The sequence below is a fragment of the Sphaerodactylus townsendi genome, linkage group LG06 (genome assembly GCF_021028975.2).
Source record: "Sphaerodactylus townsendi isolate TG3544 linkage group LG06, MPM_Stown_v2.3, whole genome shotgun sequence".
NCBI lineage: Eukaryota > Metazoa > Chordata > Lepidosauria > Squamata > Sphaerodactylidae > Sphaerodactylus > Sphaerodactylus townsendi.
Genome location: NC_059430.1, coordinates 80148390 through 80174865, shown reverse-complemented (window position 1 = coordinate 80174865; position 26476 = coordinate 80148390). Strand labels below are relative to the sequence as shown.

Sequence of the window (26476 nt, the reverse complement as noted above, 5' to 3'; positions counted from 1 at the left end):
GGAACAGATGTAATGGACAAAAGGTCCTACAGAATCAGCTCTCTCAGGGAAACTGTGATCCTATGCAGACTACACAACCATGCCTACCATGCATCACAAAAACTCCTTATCATGTTATATCTGGAGAGGATTACTATTATGGAATGTAGGTACTGATTTTATGCCAAAATAAACCACTATGTCAAATTTCTTGGCAATTTTTATTCCCTTTCATATAGCAGCTAGGTATTTCCTGCAATCTCTAGATATTCCACAGAATATCTGGAACAACAACAGAAATTACATGTTTGAAGGGCAGACAGAGGTGAGGAGTCAGCATTTCAGTAATTGGAACATTGTGTTCTCTCTATATTGGATCAAGGATGCAAAAACTTTAGTCACACATTCCAGGAATAAAAATAAATATATAAATGTGTCTTTATTCGGAACAATGGCCCCAAAGTGCGGATCAAAAGTTCATATAATGCGGCAATATATGGATGCAAGAGATTTTTCTACATAGAAAAGAAGAAGAGTTCGGATTTATGCCCTGCCGGTCTATCCTGTAAGGAGACTCAAAGTGGCTTACAAACTAATTTTCCTGCCTCTCTCCATGACAGATACCTTGTGAGGTAGGTGGGGCTGAAAGTTCTAAATGAACTGTGACTAGCCCAAGGTCATCCAGCAGAAATGTAAGAGTAGGGAAACAAATCCGGTTCATCAGTTGAGAGTTTGCCATTCATGTAAAGAATGGGGAATCAAACCTGGTTTTCCAGATTAGAGTCCACCTGCTTCTTAACCACTACACCAAACAGGATCTCATTTTGAAGACAACTCCCCCAAACCCAGCAAGTGGCAAAGATCTTGCAAAATCTCACAAGATCAATGTTGGTGGGGCTACCTAGCAATTGAGATACTAGAGCCTTGGCCCAGGCAATCCCAACATGACTGCAGATTTGTACAAAAACAGCAGTAGGAGGAGAGGAAGAGGTCCAATACCCTACCTTATAGATCTTCACAGATCCTCAGCTTGTCAGACCTAATTCTTGTTAAAGATCAAATTTTGACATGCCAAATTTCTTTATATGTTGGTTTTAGTGTAGAATAGGAGTTTCAATACATGCATATACTCTCAAAAAGGGTCACATACTTATGAAATATCAATTCTGTATCTCTGCTTCCCTCACTAGTGTACAGTTCTGATCTACAATTTTTGTGAGGCTCCACCTTTAAACATAAATACGGAGCTGTAAGACTAAATTCCTCACATTCACCACTGCTTCTTTGTGAACTCCTGCCAATGGCCATATATAAATTCCTTTATACTTAAAAAAGGAAAAATACATACCAGCTTCGTTTATTGTCAAAAAACAAAACCAAGAAAAGCTTCTCATCAGATTTGGTCTGCATTTGTTCTCCAATTTTCAAAACATCAAGGGGTGGCACAGGTATTGTAACACCATTGTGATGACCAGCAACACGAGGCATTTTAGGATCAATGATCTATAAAATATTTTTTTAAAATACTGTAAATTACCAACCCATATTCTTAAGAGTTCATTTTTACAATAAATCACAGTATATATCCATATCATGTATACTCTAATGTAGACCTGATTGCGATGTAACTATGCAGTATAAGAACAGCTGCCACAGGCTTATGTAGTTACCATTCATAACGTAATATAATGTGGCTACCTATCACACTGAAAGTACTTTAATCCAACCCATACCTCTATAACAGGCCTTTAAAATAAGCAACTGGGAGAAATCCTTATCATTAATTGCAAGTATCTGAAGCTATTATTAAGGCATTAACCTGCAATGCATAAATATCATAAACTACCAAGTGGCAATGGATAGATTTCCCAAACAGGTTTTTATTGACAGCACATGGTGGCTACAGACAACATCTTAGGGATCCCTCCTCTAATGACACTCACTTAAAATGCTCCAGACTTATTAGTTTGTCCAGTACAAACTGAAGACAATTTAAAGCGACATACTGAGAGGAGATCCTTCTAATACTGGACAGAGTATATTTGGAGTGTCTTTTTCTGAAAAAAATCATGCAACTGTAATAAGCAGGTGCAAGTTTCTATTCGGCTCTAAATTAGATTCAAAACACATTTCTACACAGAAAGGTCTACTTTAGAAATATTGTTTATGAAGCGATTACTCACCAGTGCTGGATATGAGGGATATCCACTGCATTTGGCCCATACAACTTTTAGAGGCTCAAGAACAGAATTGGAAGTATCAGTTGAGATCCACATGCTGCTGTGTCCGACTTCTAAAACGAATGCAAAGTTATTTTAGAACTTGATTACATGCTCAAACTAATTCAAACACTACAATGGCAACATGATAGTTACTGAAAATATAGATTATGTGGGAACCTAAATGAACATTTGCATGAAGGAAGTAATATATGATTTGGACAAATATATCTAGTAATTTTATCCCATCTCTTTGGCTGAGTTAAAACAATCCTGACCTTTTCTACATTGATTCCTACAATATTTTCCATGCAAAAAAGGTCTTATTCGTACTGCAGATTGAGCATATGAAGTGAAGCAATACTGCCATTTATTCACTAGCTGTTTAGGATGTCAGAACCACGCAATTATTCAATTGTAGTAAGAAGGGTTACAGATGTATTCGTGAAAAAATGTTTTGTCTCTGCCTCTTTCAGATTTTACATTTTGTGGGAAATTTCTAACTACTAAAACTAGCAATTATATGGTTTGGATTCCCAACAGCTGCATTCTTCAGTTTGTCAATTCATCAGATTGTTAATTCTGGCAAACTCAGAAAAGCATTTAGATCTCACAGGAATAAAGTTGTTTCATAAACCATGAAATAACGGCTGAAATAAACTTATCTGAGCTTTGTACTTTATTCCTCAAGCAAGAATTCATATATTCTAGAAGACTAATGATGCTCAATTTGTGTTTTTTAATCATTATTAATCATTATTTCTTAATCATTATTCTTTTATTGGCTATAGACTCTACATTTACTATGGGAAAAAAGCTTTCAATACAAGGCTCATAATTTATATTAGCTACCGTGTTTCCCCAAATATAAGACAGTGTCTTATATTAATTTTTGCTCCCAAAGATGCGCTATGTCTTATTTTCAGGGGATGTCTTATTTTTCTGTGTTCTGTTCGTTGGGCATGCTTCCCAACAAAAACTTTGCTACGTCTTACTTTCGGGGGATGCCTTATATTTCGCACTTCAGCAAAACCTCTACTACGCCTTATTTTCAGGGGATGTTTTATATTCGGGGAAACAGGGTAGGAAAGGTGAGAGTTGAAGATGATATAGCTCTGAGCAAACGAATAAAATCTGGAAAACACAATGCTATAATGGATGGTGACAAGGAAATGTATAAAAGGGACGTACGTAGGAAATAAGACCAGCTTGATGGGACGAAGAGGATAACGCAGCATTCAAAAGGACCAACAGGCAAAAAGCACAAACAAATCACAAACAAGGCTTTCTCTTCTTAGGTCTAGGAACCAATAGGGTTGTGGGGTCTAAACCTCTTCCACTCATCCTCCGAACCAAGTGTGGAAGACTTCAGGTTCAGGTATTAATTTCATTGAGCATGCAGAGGAACTGGACAGATTGGCAGAGTGCTTACACTTTAACGTCAACTTCCTCTGAAGAGCTTCTTGGAGCTGAAGCTAACTGGTGGGCATACTGGGAGACCAGATCCAAGGATGCAGCCAACAGCACTGATACCATTGAGGTTACACTTTTTGGCCTCAGTGGGGCAATGTACTAGAACTTCAGGGTCATGAAAGCCTTCTCTCAGAATGCTGCTGTCAATCTCTCATGTCGGGCCTTAGTGGTATACTGCTTGCAAGAACTAGCATTATGGGATTCATCCATGCACAATAAGCACAGGAAGTGATTGTCTATTTGCGCCATTTTGGTACCACACTGAGTACATTTTTTGAACAGGACCATGCTGTGGTTAACAATAATGAAAAATTAAATGAAAAAATAATTTTGGGGAGAGAACATAGCACTCAAAGAAAAACTTTCTCTGCTTAAATAAGACTTTCCAACAAAGAAAGAATTCTCCCAGAGGCCTCAAAAGAACCTTAGAGAAGAGGGGGAAAGAAGAACATTTCATTTCTATTGTGTCTAAGGAAAGACTGAGGGAAGAAGCAATCTGCCACCCCCAGCCACCCCCACCCCATCACATGTTGGTTAAGATGGGAAGGGCCAGCTCAGTCAAAGAAGTTCCCCCAATGCTATAGAAAGCATTAGGAGGGGGAAAGCTACCAAAACCACTGTGGTAGATCTATGTGCATGCACAGTCCTATGCACGACTGCACAGAAATGTGAAGATCAAACCTCCTTCCTTACCTTGGTTTTACAGCCCTGACGTCTAACTTTTGGAAGCTAATTTTTAAGGTGAACAGGTACCTTTCCAACAGCAAAGGCAAGAATGGGCTGATTATGTACAAGTGGTATTCTTCAAGTGGTCATCTGTGGAGTCACATTGATGGAATTTGAGCACAAATATAATCACTTTGAAGAAACATCTTGAACTAAGTTTTAAATTATTTTTCAGTTCGGGCTGTACCATTTATTAGCAACCACCCAACATCAACAAGCATGCATGATCAGGGAGGGTGGAGCTGTACTTCTGACTCAGTGTTTCTTCCCAAGATACAGCAGGAGAGGAAAAATCAAGTATGTGTGTGTGCAGATTGTGACTGCATCGATGACTGCTCAAACATCAGTTACAAGTATGTAACCTGCTCCTCTTCTTTGTGATCTCTGCGCATCACACTGATGGGGCTAGCAATCTGACCTAAATGGAAGTGGAAATAGGCACATCTTACAGAAACAAGGTAAGTCAGCCTGACCAAAAACAATTCATTTGCATTCAAATGCCTAAGGCAAAGTGCCCATCTTTAACCACAGCAAATGGAGATTACAGGAAGCCATAGGTTCAAAAAAGTGTTTCCTCAAAGGCAACAAAACCAACTAAAGATTTAACACAGGAACTGCATTTGAAGTGGGAGGATAAAGTTTCAACAAACTTTTGAAAAACTTCTACTAAACATTTGTGAAGAATAAACAGAGGAACCTGCAACAGCAAGGCAATGTGTGGAAAGAACCAGAAGATGAATACATATGCAGAACATACGCAGACCCTAAAAGGACCTGCAAATCACAATCACTTCCAACGAACTGATGTGGAGAACAGCTTCTTGAGGGGTGCATGGATGGCTGAAGAGCCTTGTGAGTTACAGATGAAGAACACAGCCAAGAATGGTGACACAGAGTGACAGCACTTGCCAATGATATGGACCTACAATCAGCTAAGCAACAGACTCTTACTTAGTAAGTGGCAGCTCCTCACCCAGGGAAGTGGTTCCTAAATTGAGCACAATTGCCTCCTGGGGACAAATGAGATTACATAGGGGGCACTGGAAGCAGGTCACTATGACCGTGTTGTTCACTTAATGATTGACCAGCCTAGGACAAAACACCTTCCTAGCTTTATAGCTCATCCTGTTCAGTACATTTGTTTCTATTTACAACAGATGTCACAAATCACAACACAGCCAATTATTTGTAACTGCAATTGATTTTCTTATAAATTAGTTACAGTACATCAGTGGTAGGTGAAGGTTAGTACATGTAGTTTTAGTTATGTTTTTTAAATATGTATATAATTTGTGTATGTATGTATATGTATGTGTGTGTGTGTATATATATATATGAATTTATATATATATATATGAATTTATATATATATGAATTTATATATATTTACACTACAGATTTTATGATGATTGAACGTTCGCTGCTTCATACTGACATTTATTTAACTGTGAAGTAGTTAGAAATGTGTATCTAAATGACATCAGACTTTGGTATCTTTTTGCTAAATGACATCAAACTTTGCAAACACTTGGTTTTTATACTGTACTTTTCTCTATCTTTAATATGTCTCAAACCAGCTGACAATTGCCTTCCCTTCCCCACAACTGGTATCACTGGTCCAAGTTAATCAATTTTGTTATGTAAGTTGAATTAAAAAGCTTTAATTTGATTTTGAATAAATATGCAATTAATTGTTCCTTTTTTGAATTTTATAGTTGTCATCTTCCTTAGTGGGTTGTGCAAACCAGTATTCTGTATAATGATTTTTATAGGGTAGAGTACTGGGCACTGGGGATGACTTTATGGAGTCAAGGTGACAGTGGTTTGAAAAAGTATGGAAACCATTGGTTGGGCATTAGCCAGAGGGTGATTGTCTCAAGAGAAGATGGTCCAGTAGAGGTTTCATCTTCTTCCAGAGCAGATGCTCAAGCATAAAAAATATGCTGCACAGTAGGCTATTTTAAGGCAGGGGTAATAAAGGAACAGACTTGGACCCCATATTGTCCAAGATGCATCCCACTTCTACCTGTAGTTGAGAAGTTGACCTTTTGCTTATTCTCACATAAAGCCAACTCCACAAGGAGTTGGGGATAGGATGCATAAATAAGAAGAGACATGCTATCTATTATGCCTTGTACCCTCAAGTTGTTTAGCAGAGGCTAGAGCAGAAGAGGGCTTCATCTAGATAACTAACAACATGCAGGGGACAGGCAACATGGGCACAGCTGCAGAAGAATGCGATTCAGCCCGTGAGCTAGCTTCCATCAGAAGCTAAGGGCTGGTTGAGGCACCTCAGACCAGAAATGATGCAGACAATGGTGGCTAAGGCTGTGATGTTCAGGAAGATACCTGACCTCAATGAGGCTGAGGAGAACATTGAGCAGAAGGGGCTCTTCAGTCCTAAAATGGTGAAGAGAGCACATACTGTGAAACAGATCAATGGATTATGATCCTATGGATATCACAAGGGGCAGGAGGATGAATTCCTGAGAGGGTGCATGTCTCTGAGATGTAGTAGAAAAAAGATGAAAGTCAGGATGTAGAGTAGGCAGAGATCCAATTCCAGTGTCCTCAGGGTGGGTATTACAGGAGGTTCAATGTCTGTTTCTTGATGAAAGAGGCTGACCACGATGGGACTTGCTTTAGGATCAAAGACAACTGTAATAAAAACAGTCTCTGGAGATCACTCTGGAAAGCCATAAACAGTAGACCACATTCAGAGAACTGTCAGTTTGGCCCTCAGAGAGGGAATCCACATACTGAAACTCTGGAGATTCCCTAACAGGAGTTGACAACCGCAGACAAAGCAATTTGTAACTTTCCCAACAGAGTACAGCAAAAACCACTGACAACTGCTCAGGGGCTGCTGACAACTTTGCTGAAGAACAAAATGTTGGAGCTACTGTAAGAAGGCCTTTACCCATCTTCATCATCTCAATAGACAGGAGCTTTGACTTAGAAGGGCACTCTGAGGATAAGTCATTAGTAGTAATAAATGCCAATACTGTATCCAAGTTCAAAAATGTGTGCCTAATTGGTTAACCTGAAAATAGAGGCTTGGACTGAGCATCACTGGAGTCAAGAAAGAATCTCAATGAGCAAACGATATAGACAACAAGATTTCTACAGGTTTGTTTAGTAAACTTAACGATGATGGCAGAAATCAGAGTTGGGAGAGACCACAAGGGCCATCGAGTCCAACCCGATTCAACTCACTGAGACACAGGAGACATTCTGCATGAGAAGTTTTAGTGGGCAGCTTTTCCTTACTGGAAACCACAAAACTTCAGGGCAGACTTTTGTGCCATACAAAAAAAGAAAAAAATGTCCAGGGATCTAACCAACCTCCTCCTTCAGCGCATTCCCACTGGGAAACAGGGAAGAAGATGTCTTCAAAAAGGCAAGATGAAAGAGGAAGAAGGACTATATTTCATCAGCAAAAAATATCTTTTTAACATTGGTAAAAAGAAGTCAGCTCACAAAAGGAGTTCTAAAGAATGTATGTGAGTAGTGCAGCTCCACTCTTTCTAAGCATGTTTGTTGCTACCGGATGCTTGTAAAGGATGAACATTGTGCCAAAAATTCTCTGTAAGCGTAGCTCTAGAAGCTTCTCCAAACCAATCTTGCCCATGCTCAAATGTCATCAGTGTGACTGCACAGAGAAAAATAGTCTGGTAAATCAATGAATTCGCCAAGCTTTCTGGCAATTTGCTTTACTAAATTGGTCAATAAAAAAACCTACAATACTCACACCAAGTCCCACCTGACCTTTAAGTGTTTAAAATAACTTGTGAAAACAGAAACAAGCAGAATGGTTGTCCAGATAAGAGTTCAGATGCAAGTGGAGGGGGGGGGGGGGCAGGGAAGATGGAGAGAATATGAGACTAGACAGATGGAGAGACATCAGGATCATGGGCAAGCTGCAAATTCCCTTCTTTGAAGAACAATGTCATAATAAAGCAAAATATATACAAATGGTTGAATTCCATCAATCCATTCTGACAGAAGTGCCTTCCTCGAGTAAAAGGAGCCTTCTCATGTTGCAGGATAGTTTAAGTAGGGTAGCTGTGTTAGTCTATAGTCGCAATACAAAATGTGAGACACCTTAAAGTCCCACAAAATTTTCCAAGGTATACATTTTCATGAAGTAAAACTCTTCATCAGATTTGTCGAATGAAATGTGTTTGTCTTACAAATACTTATACCCTTGAAAATGTTGTTTGTCTTTAAAATGTTACTGGACTCGGATAGATAAGAGTGGATTCTGCACAGGGCAAACATAACGGATGTAGAGCACAATACAAACGGGTTTGTTTTTTTGGGGGGGGACTTTGTACAAGTCCTGTCCCCAAAATAAGTTTGCACAATTTTATTTCCCTCAACCCAGGATTTTCGAAAAATCACTGTACCAGAGATTCTTTTGCGAAATTCTGGGTTGGAACCACTCCCGCACAAACAGCCAGGCAGGAGGGGCTTTATTTCTCTCCCTTCCACCATGTTGTCCACAGTCATAAGAACATAACAAGCCAACTGGATGAGACCAGAGTCCATCTAGTCCAGCTCTCTGCTACTCGCAGTGGCCTACCAAGTGCCTTTGGGAGCTCACATGCAGGAGGTGAAAGCAATGGCCTTCTGTGGCTGTTGCTCCTGAGCACCTGGTCTGTTAAGGCATTTGCAATCTCAGATCAAAGAGGATCAAGATTGGTAGCCATAAGTCGACTTCTCCTCCATAAATCTGTCCAAGCCCCTTTTAAAGCTATCCAGGTTAGTGGCCATCACCACCTCCTGTGGCAGCATATTCCAAACACCAATCACACGTTGCGTGAAGAAGTGTTTCCTTTTATTAGTCCTAATTCTTCCCCCCAGCATTTTCAATGTATGCCCCCTGGTTCTAGTATTGTGAGAAAGAGAGAAAAATTTCTCTCTGTCAACATTTTCTACCTCATGCATAATTTTATAGACTTCAATCATATCCCCCCTCAGATGTCTCCTCTCCAATCTAAAGAGTCCCGAACGCTGCAGCCTCTCCTCATAAGGAAGGTGCTCCAGTCCCTCAATCATCCTCGTTGCCCTTCTCTGCACTTTTTCTATCTCTTCAATATCCTTTTTGAGATGTGGCGACCAGAACTGAACACAGTACTCCAAGTGCAGTCGCACCACTGCTTTATATAAAGGCATGACAATCTTTGCAGTTTTATTCTCAATTCCGTTCCTAATGATCCCCAGTATAGAGTTTGCCTTTTTCACAGCTGCCATGCATTGAGTTGACATTTCCATGGAACTATCAACTAAGACGCCTAAATCCCTTCCCTGGTCTATGACTGATAGCACTGACCCCTGTAGCGTGTATGTGAAGTTTGGATTTTTTGCCCCTATGTGCATTACTTTACATTTTGCTACATTGAACTGCATTTGCCATTTCTTAGCCCACTCACCTAATTTATCAAGGTCCGCTTGGAGCTCTTCGCAATCCTTTGCGGTTTTCACCACCTTACATAATTTGGTATCATCTGCAAACTAGGCCACCACGCTACCCACCCCTACTTCCAGGTCATTTATGAATAGGTTAAAGAGCACTGGTCCCAAAACGGATCCTTGGGGGACACCACTCCTTACATCTCTCCATTGTGAGAATTTCCCATTTACACCCACTCTTTGCTTCCTGTTTCTCAACCAGTTTTTAATCCACAGGAGGACTTCCCCTCTTATTCCTTGATTGCTGAGTTTTCTCAATAGTCTCTGGTGAGAATCAAGGAGTCAAGGAGAATCTGCCTGCCATAGCAATGTGTTCATTATTGCCCTGCCCTTGTTCTTTTTTAAAATTTTAAAAAAATTTTTTTTAATTTTTTTTAATTTTTAAAATTTTCATGTTGCACATGTGCAGCTACGCAGGTGCAGCCAATCAGCCTGTGGGATGATTGGTCTAGCTGCGGGGATTCATTTCTTTATGCCTGCACAGCAACGGATATGCTGCAGGAAATTTTTAAAAAGGAGAGAGAAGTGTCACCGTGTGAAGGACTCCAATTGCTGCCTGCATCACGTGAATGGGAAAAAGGAAAACAGTTTTCTTTATAACAACTGCCTCCTGTTATACATTTGCTGTGCAGAATCCACCACAGATACCTTTATTGGCCTCAAATAATATTCCAAGAGACTCTTCCACCAGTGAAAAGTTCTAACAGAATGGATCATGTTATCTAATCCCATGTAATCAATCTAGTACAATTTTATCTTGTCTTTCCTCCTAACAGTTAGTTCAGGGCAGCATACATGGTTCTCCCTTTCCAACTTTATCTTCTCAATAATTTAGTGAGCTAAATTAGATGGAGAATGAATTATCTTTTTATAATCTGAAATTAAGTTGTTCAGATCTTACACAGACATATTAACCACACTGGCTTTCAAGGGGCAGGAGTTTCCATTTAGTTGGCCACTAGTGCATATGTCTTTGGCAGATATGGTTCTTTTGTTTCCAAAGAAAAGCCATAGAAAGTGCCAGCTCTAGATTCCAAGTATTTATCCTGTGTGTTGATAAAAATGTTGGTTACCAGCTGCAATTCTTGCTGCTTTTGCGTAGTTTCCATTTTCAATGCACGATATCAACTCACTTCGATCTTCTAACGTGTGTCTTCGTATAAGCGCTGGTTTGCCTTTTCCACATTTTGGCAGGCTAAAACTACAAGCATTTGAAGAGTTAGTAGAAAAATAATAAGGTTCCTTACTGATGCTAGCAGATACATAACATTTTAATTTTTTCTGGAAGGTTACAAATATGACAATTTAAACATCAGATTTATTAAATGGTTATTATGTTTTTAATCAGGCTTCTCATTTATCCTTTGAATATGCATCTATACCCATTCTGGCAGTTTACAAATGAAGCTGGATGTTTTTTGGGTTTGTAGATGCTCCTTTAACCTAGACATTTCACCCCAGTTTTAGCCACTATATTCAGTGCTTCTGTTTAGATTTTTACTTAGACTAAAAAGAATACACTTTTACCTTGAGTTACATAAAAGGCTATTACTTGAAGATATACTAGATTCAGATGCACAACGGCGACGAGGTTCTACTTTTCTTCCTGGCGTGTCATCTAACTCTGATTCTTTACTGCCATCTCCAAAACCATTTGAAAGGCCTGCCCGGTTAAGAGAGAAATACATATGATTTGGAAGTGCATTGTATTTTCCCACAGTTCAATATACACAGAGCCTCTTTATAAAACTGAAACATGTGTAAGAGAAAAGAAACCACTAAAAGAAACATACAGAAATACAAGGAGACAACAAAATTAAGTCCAGGGAAGACGGGGACCACAAGACATATTAAACAGTAATGCTGGCAAATTGTACATTTAGAACCATGTCAGAGAAAACTTATAAAACCAACTAAAATCTCATTGAAGCAAATGTTATGGCTTTGATTGCTACAACTGTAACAGAACACCTATTGAACATAACACACAACTCATAAGAACTGTGACAATGCACACTGCTCACTCTACAGAGCAGCAGGTTAAAATAAAAAGCTGTGGTCCACAACCTCTCACCCTTTATAGAAAACCTGAAGAGTTAAAAGGGCACATCATGTCCATTTAGAGCACCAGAAGTTCCAAATCAATACACAGGACTGCACATAAGTCAACAAGCCACCACTATTTTTAACTTCATTTTTGTCTTCATATTTTGTTTTACAATTGAGAAGGAAACGATTTAGGCAGAGTTCAACTGGTTACCAATTTAAGATTGTAGATATGCCACTTTAGCTCATCTGTATGTGCTGTAAACATGAATCTGAATGAATGCTCTACTCTTTTTTTCCTGTTTCAGAAATGGTGAATAGTGGAAGAACAGAATTATGCATCTTTCAACATCTTAAAGGAGATAATATCTCATTTCTAAAAGCTAAGCTTATTGTGGAAATATCAGTTCCTATAAGAAGATTAATCATGCTATGTTCAGGTCCTATATTAGTTAACTTGAATCACTAGTTACGTGATAAATCTGTGGCAATAAATTCCAGAGACAACCAATTCTAGAACTACATACAGTGCACATGAACTCTAGATATGACTTCTCACTTGACTTATCCCTGTACCCGAATATTCTGTTGTAAGGAAACATGCTCATGTAACATGGAAAAACAAAGTTCTCTGTTATATGAGGCATATACAATTGTGGAGAGCAGATACTGGAGCATAGTAACTGTGCAATCCAAAAGTGGGGGGCGGGGGGAGCTGAAGATGCATTGGAAGTAAAGCAAGGGATGCACCGGCATCAGTTCCAAGGAGTGCCATAGGCACAGATGACGGCGCTGAGGAACTTATCTCGGCAGCTGGCCACTGCAGCACCCAAATCTGGAAACTGACCATGCCAGCATGGAAGGATCATTCCCGGAGGCAGAGACGACTTTAGTCGGCTTCCAGTGCACTTTCAGCCAGGAAGGCCCCTCCCAATGGCACAAACTTATGCCATCAAAAAAGGTGGCATAGGTCATTTTCTACTATGGGATTTCTTGGGGGAGAAAGAAGTTTCTCTTCCTGCAGTGCCTGCATTGCCAACTGCCTCTTTGGAGACGGCATGGTAGTGTCACACTCCACACTTTGGATTGGGCTGCCAGGCACCAGAAAACTATGACAAAGGAAGCTGTAATAAATACTGACAAGTCTTTTGAACTCTCCATGCTGCTTTTACGTTGAAAGTTTTCAAAGTTCATAGTTGTGCATATGACCATTATGGGAGGATGGTGCCTAGGCAAAATGATTCCATGACCCAGAAGAGTTAACATGCAGATACTTTTAGTGAAAAACTGTTAATGGATAAATCTTATGCAAATAAAAATTCCTCACCAAACAAAAGTGACATTTAAAATAATTAATTATTACATGGCTAACACTATCATAATAACATTTTATAAGTTAGTGATTTTAGCATAACCCAAACATGTCCACATGGCTTGGGAATAGTGCAGGATTTAGACACTACAATCTAGGAGGTCAGGAAATCAGATGCCTGAGTCTTTATCTTTTGTTACCAGTATGCCATTTACTGAACTGCTTGGTTTGCTGCACAGTAGAAACTATAATATCTGAAAACAAAAGTTGTACGCACACCTCATTTAAGAATGCACCCAACTGAAGTATCATTCTTATATTCTCCATGTATTCCAAGACTGAAGAGCTCTTATGTATCAATACACAAGTGAAAACCAATCTCTTAGCAATCTGCTGTGAACACACAATTCACTGTAATGCTACCTATCAAACAATTATCAACACACTGATTCATAGAAGTAGACCAGGAATGGTGAAGAAGTGCTGAAAAGCTACCAACATTTTGAACAGTTTCAGAATCTTCAGAGTCTGTGCTGTTGAGGAAAAAGGGAAAACCACTAAACTTTAGGACAATTTCTTCCACATTTTGGCACATTGATTTGGAACATCTGTCTCAAAGTCCTGAGTCATTTCCTTGCTGATTCAGTTTTCTTCCTAGTACTATCCATAAAATGTGATAGTGCCAAAATCAGCACCTTATGATCAGTATTTTCCTTATAAACCAAAACCAGGAGCCACAGGTGAACTGGAGGATAAACATCAACCACAGTTTGCCAATTTAAGCCATCAGAGACGACCATGGTTGTGCTCAAAAGCAAAGGCAAGTCATATTGATTCTTCCTAAGTCACATACTCACTCCAAAGTGCCAGTCATAGTTTTTGGATGACTATCTAAATAAATGCAGTAAGATTGATCCTCTTTGATCTGAGATTGCAAATGCCTGATCCTCTTTGATCTGAGATTGCAAATGCCTTAACAGACCAGGTGCTCGGGAGCAACAGCCGCAGAAGGCCATTGCTTTCACATCCTGCATGTGAGCTCCCAATGGCACTTGGTGGGCCACTGCGAGTAGCAGAGAGCTGGACTAGATGGACTCTGGTCTGATCCAGCTGGCTTGTTCTTATGTTCTTAAGATACAAATGATCACTTCCCTGCTCATAAATGTGTCCAGCACAACAACTTTACACGTGGTTTATAGGTAAATCATACAAGAATCTTAGGGATCTGGCATTCTGTGGAACTGCTCTTCCTCACACCACTGCATCCAGGAATGCTAATGAAGAACTTTTGCTTATGTGGCAAACCACATTTTGTCATTACACCCAAACAAGTAAACTTGTTTTTCCCTTGTCTTCTGGGATTGAAAACCAGAAACAAATTAGTGCTTGAATTCCTGGTTTGGATAGAAAACATGAAATACAATTTTCTAGTTCTAATGTAACAACAAGCAATGGTTTTCCAAAAAAAAGTGGCAGTGCATGGGTGGAGAGGGGAAGATTATGAAACCTCTGCCAAGTTTATTTACATAGTGGTAATATGCAGTTTGAAGCTGCATAAGAATCATGTCATTTTTTCACTCAGACCTGCAAACAGTGACAAGTAAAAGTTTTCTTGCAAAATGAACTCATCTTATAAATGAAGAAACATACGTATAAATAAATGAAACTGAACTCCAGTAGTCAGAATTCAAAAAATAATGCAACTTTAATAACAGCAGTTTCACTACTGGTGTATTCCAGATTTTGATGACACAAATATTTATGACAGTATTAGTCTTTATATGAAACAGACTGCATAAACCATTGGGAAAAAGAACTGCAGTATTTTTTCACTGCGGTGCGGTAGAAGAAGAGAATAAATCCCTAACATGTTACACTGTTTAGAGCACGTTTTCAGAGTTTTCAAATACGTATGCAAATAATGAAAATAAGTAGTGAATCATGTCTCCTAACTATGATTCTACACTGTTCTCTCAAAAACTTAATTGCAGTAGCAAGCAAGCAGTCACGAAAGAGTTAAAGGGGGAAAAGTGAAGGTGATCTCCAAAAGTGTGAAAAATAATTCAAAATGTTGTATTTCAGAATTCAATGTCCCTTCTGTTTAAGGTATTACAAAGCTTTTCTGAATATTTTCTTCTCTGAATGATTCAGCACACCGCAGACAAGCATGTTCATCAAGCAAGAGGAGGCATTCCCAAAAAGCCACTTTCTGCCACTCAGTGTTTGTACAAAATCTTTGCACTTTAGTAACTACTACGTTATTTATATTCTCATACTTTAATAAACCAAAAGCTGAGAGAAAAAGTAGTTACCATAATGGGTGCACAAATTAAGAAAGTCTAAATCCTGGGTATGGGGGTTGTTTCAGAGAAATGGAGACCGGGAAAGAAACCAATCAACCCACATGGAGCATTTCTGAGGTAAGAGTCCTGGGGATTGGTAAAATTGCGACAAATTATGTCACATAGATTGTAACATACAACTTTATAACTTACGGAGATGGGGAAATATACTGAATGAAGAGCATATGTTCATATATATCAAAGACTTCCTTCCAACAGTGTTCAAGATATTGATTTTGTTTTAAGGATGGCTGGTGTCTCCAACATGATCCAAAATAATTACTTGAAATGTAATTGTCTTTCTGCGTTCCAAAATGATCATTACATTGAATTCCAGTCCGTGTTCAGGATAATAGAAAATAATTAGGATCCAAACAGATAAATACTCAGCATATTAGTTAATATGAAAACCTGGAAGACAGTGAAAAAGCCATTTAGTCTCACTGAAAGGAAAAAGAGCTGTAAATAAATAAGCCATCCTCCCAGTAGCATCCAGAGCAAGTTAGCAAAAGCTAAGCAAACTTTCTACATATTCTACTACTTAACATAGAATTTGGAAGTGAGACTAAAACAGTCTCCACTTTGAATCAACTGCTTGTTATTGAAAGCATTAGAAGCAGAGCATTCAGGAGCCATTAGTCATAGAGATATCAAGAATATGGGCTACTTATTTTGCAAAAATTCCTTCCAATGAGAGTAAGATGACCAACTTAATCTATCATAAAAGTTTCTAAAGCTGGTTATGCACTTAACTTCTCTGTATGGAAGTGAGCCTGAATAATTCTGAAAAAGCTATTATATCGCAGAAAGACACCTGCAAAGAAAGCAGCTCATACATGTCATTTTGGAACATGTGTTGTGGATAAGCTGAATCATGTGCTGAGGAAGGTAGCAGAGCACTACAGAATGCTTAAGAATCAAGTTTAACTCTCAGCACACAGAAACAAAAATAAATCATCATTATCAATGTGAGTCTAACTAATAATTACCCAATGTGAGTAGATGTGAGTCTAACTGTTAATTACTCAATGGAAGTGACTGATTACATTTCAAATTTGGATTTTTAAGATGGGAGTTTTTTGTAATGTTTGAACCAAGGAAAATTCAGAATGAGGTACTGATGCTGAAAAAATTCAGAATCTATGTACTGGATATCAGCCTTGTGGTACTGAGCCTTCAAACAGAAGATGAATGCATTTGAGATTTCTTCAGATTAATGTATCAGATAGATCCATCTAATAATCTAATAGTATTAGGTTAATGTAGTAGAGATTTATTTAGAACAGACTCATGAATCAGCTGCTAGATCAGGGGTAGGGAACCTGCGGCTCTCCAGATGTTCAGGAACTACAATTCCCATCAGCCCCTGTCAGCATGGCCAATTGGCCATGCTGGAAGGGGCTGATGGGAATTGTAGTTCCTGAACATCTGGAGAGCCGGAGGTTCCCTACCCCTGTGCTAGATAATGTAATGTGAAGGTTTTTTACATGATGTTTCTAGTTATTTTCAATTGTTCCAAGGGAAGGAAAGTGATTTCTTCTTTATTAAACCTACTCAATTTTATTTGTTACATCATGCAAAAATCTACAGAAGCAACTTTGCTTTCTCTCAAGGATATAGATCTACAGAATGGATTAATTCCTCTTTGCTTGCACTTCCAGAGAAATACAGAAAAAACAGCATTTTTAGTATTTTCCCCAATATTTTCCAATTCAGTAGACAGTGTATTATTTTTATACAGTTATCATCATATTAATACCAGCTAAATTATAATTCTAATAAATGCAATAATATGAATATTCTGGAAGATCACTTTTGATGTAAACAAATATCAAAATGTTATATGAATAGTAAGAAGCCAGAAAGAGAAAGCCTTCTCTTAGATTTTTTTTTCCAAAAAGCATAATTGAGAAGAGTCATTAATATTCACAATCCAGTTTATAACACTTAACTGAATTAGGGGACATACTGAACTTCTCACCATATGCAACCAAATCAGAGTACAGAAGACTGAAATACTAGTACCTAAAAACAAAACAAGACAACTAAGCAGGATGACTTCTACCAAGGGCTTTGAATGCAGGAAGCCATCAAAGTCGCAGAAGAAAATATTTGTTCACTGACTGAAATTACATTTACACAAGATTTTACAGGTTTCTGTTTTATGATGTTTCTACTTGGTATAAAGAATGCCCACAACAGGCTTTGAACTAATAGAATCCAATACCACCACTACTCCTTTGTAGCCCCTTTGCTACTGATACAACCAAAATCAAGGAAGACTTGCTTCTTGGCTGGGACTATAGCCTGACTTGTTTTCTACATCCTACAATAATTTAATAAGACTGATGAAGAAGATTTGGTCTTGCTGAACTTATAGTTAGTTCATTTTTCACTAAGGACAGTGTTCAATAGACAAGACTTTGGTTTTTAACTGCCCCATTATGACAGCAAAGGCTGAAGTGAGAAGTATGAGAAGATGCAGGGAAGCTATGATGAGTGGGCTCTCTGGATAACTTAAGAAAACTAAAATGTGGGTTTCATTTGTAAAATGTAGGTTTTCAAACTATATAATCAGCCTGTACTCCATTAGAACAAATCCAGGAAAATGCTTCCAGTAGCTACTCAAAAAACTGCTAGGTTTTTTTCTAAATTCTTTTTACATTAAAAAGAATACTGTTTTACATTAAACAGTATATGCATTAAACACAGAAACACTAGTCAATGCAATTATATGAATCAATGTTATGAACTGCAGTAAAAATTTAACTGTGGACTCTTCGAGTGCAATCTATTTGGGGGGAGACTTGCAGAAGTGGTATGGCAGCACAAGTGTTCTGTACACTGGCACAAGAAGCAAATACACCAGCAGTGGGGTTCCACATCCCACCATGGTGTCCAAATGCTGGTGGGGGCATTTCCAGGGGTGGAGCTGATATTAGTTGGCTTCCTGAGGCTTTCTGGTTTAGGAACTCCTGCTTTGGCTGGTGCAGACTTATGCCAGATAAAAGTGGGGCATAGCCCATTGGCATGCATAGGAAGTTTCCAGGGCAGCCGGAGATTTCTGCAGTTTTTCTTGCTTCCCATGCTGCCTGAAACCCCCTTTGAGGTGGCACAGTTGTGTCATGGTAGTGCTATCCCCAGCTGCTGTGAAACTGCACCTTCCTATCACCATGGATTGCACTGCCTGAAATATAGTATGCAAACTCTTTAGCTTTGTGAGTCAAGATCACACCGTTCAATAACATAAGAATTTCAGCAGAGCAAAAAAATAAAACATATATGTGATATATTCTCACTGACCCTGTGAAAAGGCAGAGAATCAGGTGCTGCCTATGAACAGTCATCTTTGATAACTGTAAAGATCTTAGTCGGATCAACCTATGAATTTAAATTCAGGTAGAGAAAAAAATGGGGAGACATAACCAGAGAGGACAAATGACAGTGCTCAAGCAGATCACTCATTAAAGCCACTGACTCATGATGCAACAGCCTGAGTCCCAGCTGACACTTATCAGGCCCCATATAAAACAGTTCTAAAACTGCACTGAACCCAGCTCAAAGTGTGTGCATGTGTGCACACACCCTACCTGAAGGATTAGATTTTGTTTTACCTCGATGTACACTGTGCAGTTCAAGTTTTACCACAAATGGAACAGATTAATATTTATTTTATTACATTTCTCTGGGACTTGGGCCAGTTGCCAACAAAATATATGCATCTCTAATTCCATAACAAACATGATAAAACTATAAATACACAACTATAAATTTAAGATTTAAAACTATGTATTTTCTATAAAGACATGATGGCAAAAACCGATTGTTTCACATGGTCTTATTTGGATTCACTGGCCTTTTATGGCAACAATTGATGGATTCAGAACAAATATGTCAGAAGATAAATTTACCAATTGTAAACAGTCAATTACAAACAACTTGGTAAGCAAGTTTAAAGTAATGATAAACAACTTAATAAGCAAGTATAAAGTAATGATAATGCACCATTGACTCTATTTTGCACTTCAAGAGTGAATTATGTACTTTGATAACTTCACAACATAACTGTAAGACGGAGTTGTTCCGCTGGGCTTTTGGAGAGGTCAGCCGTTGAGGGTGCCATCCCCTACATCCTATATTCCAGAGTGCACACCTACTGTTTTGACCGCCCTTGGTGAGTAGCTGTTGTTGATGCTTGTCATCTGATTTTATGGAGTTAAGATTGGACTTTGCTTATTCTATGTTTTTAACTGGAAATTTTAACTGACTGTGTTTTATTGACTTGTACACCACCCAGAGCCCTTTGGGGATGGGGCAGTATATTAAATATAACAAATAAATAAACAAACAAATAAATAAACATATAAGCTTCTAATGTTTATCTTTGCCTGCAAATGTGTACCTAGGAAATGAAGTCAAATTAAAGTGCCATGATGCATGTATTTTTATTTTTTAGAAAAAATCATTTATTAGATACAAATATCAACCCAGAGAAGATGCAGCCAAGATTACCACATATTACCACATATTTCCAATCTCCAGGAAATCTCCACATGTGCTCCAACATCTATATCAAATGCCCAATTAAGTTAATCTTTCCCTATTGATTTCAACAGAGAAACCTTTGAGAATGCAGTTGATATACACATCCAGACAACCTATGCAATAATGAGGGGGAAGATATTTTTAAATCAAATAAAAATGAGCAGCTGTTTTGCATGTGACTTAAAATTCGAAAGGGCTTCTAACTTTTTTCAGATTAACAACATAGATAAATATAATGTTTTTGGAGTTGCAATACAAACTTTAGAGTGTAATTGCTCACCATCTGGTCTGTGGCAGAAGTAGACATAGCAGCATAGCACACACAAACCCTCCTTGCCAATACTAAGAAAGACAACATGGATAAAACAAATTCACTAGAGATATATGATACCAACTTGTCAAACATAAAGTTCTAGATTCAATCAATTTAATTAATACATGTTTGCATCTTAAATGAGCCATTTATCCATGTTGTCTTTGAAAAGAAATATGAAAGCAAACATTTACCTGTATCCAAACGCTTTACAGGGGACTCATCATCCACCTCAGAATCTCCACATGCACTCCTTGATCTTTTCCTGGGCTGCAGTAGTGTCTCCAACCTTGGAAGGACTACAGACAAAAAGGTTTTGGTCCCTAGCTGTGGAGAAGTTGGCTGGGTTTCAGTGTTCTTTGCAGACTTTTGGGGGCTTACACTTTTCGATTTGCAGAAGAGAACAGAAGTACGTCTGTTTACATCAGTTGATGACTCAGCTACAGCAGAAACGGTCGACTCACTGAGATTATTGTCAAGTAAGTGTTCTGGAGTGTGTCCATTTATTTCTTTCTGAATAGAAGTACTATACAATTCATTGTCAAATTTTACTCTTTTGTAAAGCTTATTCTGCTCTGGATTGAGTTCTACTGGTTTGAGGGTTGGTGGCTCTGAATTAGTCTCCGAGTTTGAAGGAAGAGGTAATGCATCTGATGGTTCAAGTTTAGGGGGAGATTTATCTCCTGAAAAAATTAATAAAGTTGAATTTTTGAAAACTGATATTTATAAGAGCTACTACATAAAACTTAATATCAAATATGTAGCCCACAATAAATATTGTTGTTTAATACAGAGTATACCACCTTACATATATAGCCTTTATACAAATCTATCCTAGTTAATGCCTGAATTTACGTGGGGAATATGACGGGCGTGGAAAAGATCAACTATAACCCTCAAGACATTTATTCCACAGTAAGTCTCCCTAGAATAAGAGGACTTACTCTTAATGTTGTGGACTGCAGAGTTTTCAGTCAAAGATTTAAGCCTCTAAAATACTATTACTATTACATAATGTTTCATAATATCACATTTATTAAAGCACTTACTCTCCAGTAAGATACATATATACTTTATATATCCATCTTACTGTTTTAACTATTTCTTCTGGGGTTTTTTTACATTTCCACTCTAAGTTACAAGAATTAATAGGGAACTATAAAGCTTTCCTCGATTAATACAGCCAGGACAGAGATATCCCAGGCCAGCCTGACCTCTTCAGATCACAGAAGCTAAGAAGGGGTGACAAGGTGGAGTCTCCGAAGAATATCAGGGCCATGATGCAGAGACAGGCAATGGCAAATCACCTTTGAAGTCTCTTGCCTTGAAAACCTCAGGAGGGGTCACAATAAATTAATGTGATATGAAAGCAATTTTTAAAAAATAATGTATTTATTAAGTACTGAAGAACATGTTAATAATTACGACTACCATTTTTAATTCAGAGGCTTGTTTCAGGTGTAACAACAAACCACTGTTAGTTACTAAAGAGATCCTGGAAGGAGTTTCAAGCTCACTTTAGCACAACTTCTCCCCATCCTCCACAACATGTAATTAGCCAGAAATACACTATACTCTGTCTCAGATATGTGAATTAATCCGCCCCATCTTTCTGGATCTTCCTTGTGTTGAAATGCTCCATGGGGTCCTATTCCCTGCAGAGTTCTGTCCTCCCACCTTCAGATTCTCTTGTAGTTTTAAAGAAGATTATTTAAGTGCTGCCTTCATCAAAACCATTATTGTGTGCAGTATTGAACAGCAAACATTGATAAAAGAACATTTATATTGCTCTGGACGGCCATCAGCAAGACTTGCCTATCTGTAAAACTGTGCCTGCCATCTTCTTGCCCTGCGGTAGCACGGAGCATACTGAATAAGGAAGAAAACGGTGGGCACAACTTTACAGAAAGGCAAGTCTTGTTAATAGCCATCTGGAGAAATACAAATGCTCTTTTATCAAAGTTCGCTGTTCGATACTGCGCAGAAATAATGGTTTTGATTAAGGTGGCACTTAGATAAGTTTCTTTAACACTAAAAGAGAATCTGCACTATTTTCAACTGCAGTAACATGTCACTCTAGCTTCCGCCACAGCATGCATGACCTCACTTCGAGTTTTCCCCAAGACAGAGCATAGTTAACTTCCCTTTCCAGGTAAAATTACCATCCTACCTGGAAAATTGTGGTCAGTACTTGCCCTGCATATGCAAGGGAGAGAGAGAATAGGGAAGGTATTCTAGATTTATTCAAACAACAAGAAAATATGGTTTGCCAATGCATTTGAACCAATTACTGCCTGCTATAGATACTTAGCAGAAATTTTACAATTATTTGAAAACATATCTGAAAAAAAGAATCCCATACTCTAAAGGTTCCACTTTCCCCACACTATTTATTTCAGTCCCAACTGAGATATTCTTCACAGAAATTCTATGATAATAATAATGCCTACTATTTAGTAAAAAATATACATGAATGCCACACCAACTGCAAAAGCAAATCTATAAAAGTATTCTGTCAGCATCTTCCACTACACGTATCAAGTGCTTTTCTGGAGTCAGCAACCTGAGCCCCCCTTGAATATAGCTTGCAAAGCTGCTGGTTTCTCCTCCTGTACATTTAGTATCCTCCCACACTGAAAAACATTGAGACTTTTTAATTAAAAAAAGGTCTAAATCCCAGCTTCACAAGTTGAAAAAATGTACAAAGACATATTATTTAGTTAGATAATTTTGATTTTTTTGGGCAAAATTAAAAATAAATTTTAAATAATTTATAAAATTATTTTGTTAAAAATCAATTGGGTTTTCTGAGGATCATTATTTTGAAGGGGGGAGTTACATGTACAACACGTAATTTGATAAATATTTTCAAATAAAGACAAAGGTGTTGGAAGACAGCTGATTGGAGTTAATATATGTAGTAAATTCAAAAAGGCAAGGTTTATTTACATGATCTCCATAACCATATGGCTAGCTTACATTAAATGGACTCCCAAAGGGAGCAGCTGCTGGTAAAAAAAAATACACAAGTTAACAGACAACTAAATGCTTTCTGAAAAGTTAAGACACTGTTTTCTTTTAGTTTATTCAAGATATCCTTACTTCTTTTAGTACTGTAAGAAATTTGAATTCACTTTTAGAAACTGAAATTATTTGGAGCTTCACCACTAGCCTCAAACAGGTAGAAATTCAGCACAGCTATATACAATATGTAATTTTCCAAAACCTACCATCTCTGCACTATGCTTCTGGATTGCAATCTGATCCTTTGATCAAGTCTGTTCAACTGCACTTACTCCCAAACAAACATGCCCAGATTCCAACTCCAGTGTTTCTCGCAATTCAAACATTAAGATTTTAAAGAAGTATTTGACAGAAACTAATAGCCCCATTCAAAGGGGCAGGGGGGAATCACCTCTTTGCCATCTCCATTTTGTAAGGGGCCTCCATTTTGTAAGGGGCCCCCTTGCCAGCAGAGAGGGCAGGGATGTCAGTGTCCATCTACCCTCAACTCCGCAGTGGTGAAACCCAGAAGTGGTCTCCAGAGTGGGGGGGGGGGGGGGGGAGCTGGGGCATTCCCAGTGGGTGGAATTGAATATAATCAGCTCCCACTTAGCCTTTTGCACCATAGGCACTGTGGTCTGCACCCTGGACTTGGGTGATACAAGTCCATTTAGTCTCCTGGAGGGCTTTTGTGCAGCCAGGGAGGTTTTTTTAATTTTTCTGACTCTCCTCAGCACCTGAAAGTCCTCTGAAGATGGCAGGGTGGTGCATAGAAGTGATGTCTTGGTCACCTCTGGTTTTGGATAGGGCTGCCGGTAGTTCAATTATTGCAATTAGATTTTAAATAACTTTTTTTCACAACGGCTCTTTTAACTAATACTAAGCACCCGACTTCCCAAAAAATTCTTGATTGTGCTGATTACTATGCACTTTTTGTAACACTTGTGTGACAAGCAAAGCTCTTACCTTCTTCTTCACCTTCTTGTTCTAATACTGCATGTTCTTCTTCAAAATTTCCAATACCTGATTCAGTCTGAGGGGGCTGATGATGTTGCTGACTTATCTTGCAACGGATCATGTTAATCTCCTTCTTCAAAAGTTTTGCTCGCTTGCTCCTAGACCCACTGGATTTCATTGCACAGGTAAGATCAAGTTTTTCTAACAGTTCTCTCAGTTGTTCTTCCAATGACATGTGGACTCTGTTAGCAGGATTCAGTAACCTGTCCACTGAAGTTAAAACATAAGCATTTAACAGAATTTTTTTCACAGAATCAAAAACAGCTTTAAGCAACACAAGCATGCCATAGTGGGAATGTTCAAGTTGCAGAATACTATTCTGTCACTACAACAGATGCAGCCCAGCCAAAATATTATAATAGTTAAAGAAGATTTCTGTGTTAAACTGATGAGGCAGAAACATGAGGTTTCTTCGTACCTCTCTCTAGTTTCTTGCTACAGTGTTTGGCCAGCACAGTATTACAACACCAATACAGCTCTACTATTGAGGTTTGCTGCCTGTGAGCACGCTCACCCAACTTTCCATTGCCTTCCGTGTTACACAGAAACTACTGCTTGGGCTGCAATGCAAGCAGCTATTCTTTACTAAATAAGAGAAGAGCATCTCATATTCGGATGTAAAACAAAATAGAGGCCTGTTGAGATTCTCTTGAGATATCTTTTATGAATCATGTTCCTTATGACTACCTGATATCTTGCTTCATTGCTGAAGGAAACAGCTTGTAGCTGCTCCATCTGTCAAGAGCCTAGGCATGCTCCTTGATGCCTCCCTGTCAATGGAGGCTCAGGTGAATCACACCACTCACTTGACATTCTAGCATCTTCACCAGGTGAAGCAGCTGGCCCCCTATCTGTCCCAAACCAACTCAGTCACAGTGATCCATGCCAGTCACTTCTAGACTAGATTACTGCAACTCACTTTAGCCAGGAGTTCCCTTGGACCTGCTCTGGAAACTCCAGTTGGTCCAAAATACGGCAGCAAAGGTCCTTATAGGATATTCAGCTGCAATGGCTCTAGGTGGAGTATCGAATCATGATCAAGGTTTTGGTACTAATGTACAAAGCCTTAAATGGTCTGCTGCTAGTGTACTTACGGGACCATCTCTTCCACCATGTCCCCCAATGGAAACTTTGATCAGCAAATAAAAATCTGCTTGTGCTCTAGCCCCCCAAAAGTCCAGCTTGTCTCAACCAGGGTCAGGGCTTTTTCGACCCTAGCACCAACTTGGTGGAACACTTTGTCAAGCAAGATCAGAGTCCTGTAGGACCAGAGGCAGTTCCACAGCACAAGACAAAGCTGCTGCTGCAACCCAAACATATGGTTGAGGCAGCAAAACTCACAATCTTTTCACCTCCCCCTTCACTTTAACGTTACTTTATTTGCCCTTAATGATTTGCATTAGATTGGTTTAGATTTTTATCCATTCCGCAAACTCATTTGTTGATTTAATTTTGCTGCCATCTGATAAATTGTAAAACGGCTTTAGATTTATTAGAATTGTTAGGAAGTAAATTTGGATTATATTATGTTGGATATTATGTTGTTAAACTGCCCCAAGCTTGCAATGGGAGGAGCAGCATAGAAGCCAAATAAATAAATAAAAATAAATTTTGTGTACAGAAATTTAAAGGAGAATATAATGGAGAACTTCCAGGTTTAAGAGTAAATGGGAAACATTTCCCCTTATTTTTCCATTCTGTAAGCAAAACATACCCTATTTTTTTAGCTTCTACTCTGAGGAGTTGCTTCCATAACTATTACATTCTAATTGCTCTTTTACATGGCATCATCATTCTTGACAGTTCCTTAATATTGCACGTGTTTGAAGCTAAGATGATACTAAAACTGTAACCCACAGGTTATTTAAGCCTTGCCCATTCTTCGAATCTCATGAGCAGATCTGCTGAGAAACTGTGCAGGAGAAACACTTGGTCCAAAAGGTCAGTAGAGATTATTACAATAAAGCTACCATTAGGGCTGCTAAGAATATATGTCCTTTTAATGGATGTAAGAGGACACACTAGC

At 38.5% G+C, this 26476-nt stretch overlaps 1 protein-coding gene across 4 annotated transcripts in view; it reads right to left on the bottom strand.

Moving 5' to 3' along the window:
* Positions 1 to 26476, bottom strand: part of BRD1 (bromodomain containing 1) — a 55796-nt gene that overhangs the window by 6084 nt on the left and 23236 nt on the right. The window contains exons 7-12 of one of the 4 annotated variants that reach the window (XM_048499665.1): positions 24400 to 24660; positions 20625 to 21113; positions 11400 to 11535; positions 11006 to 11073; positions 2163 to 2272; positions 1328 to 1482 (exon numbers count right to left, since the gene is read on the bottom strand). In XM_048499665.1, coding sequence (XP_048355622.1) covers positions 1328 to 1482; positions 2163 to 2272; positions 11006 to 11073; positions 11400 to 11535; positions 20625 to 21113; positions 24400 to 24660 — 1219 coding nt within the window. Of the gene's footprint in view, positions 1 to 1327; positions 1483 to 2162; positions 2273 to 10945; positions 11074 to 11399; positions 11536 to 15765; positions 15984 to 20624; positions 21114 to 24399; positions 24661 to 26476 lie in introns of those variants that run through there. The other 3 variants (XM_048499664.1, XM_048499666.1, XM_048499667.1) reach the window with 3 other exon arrangements.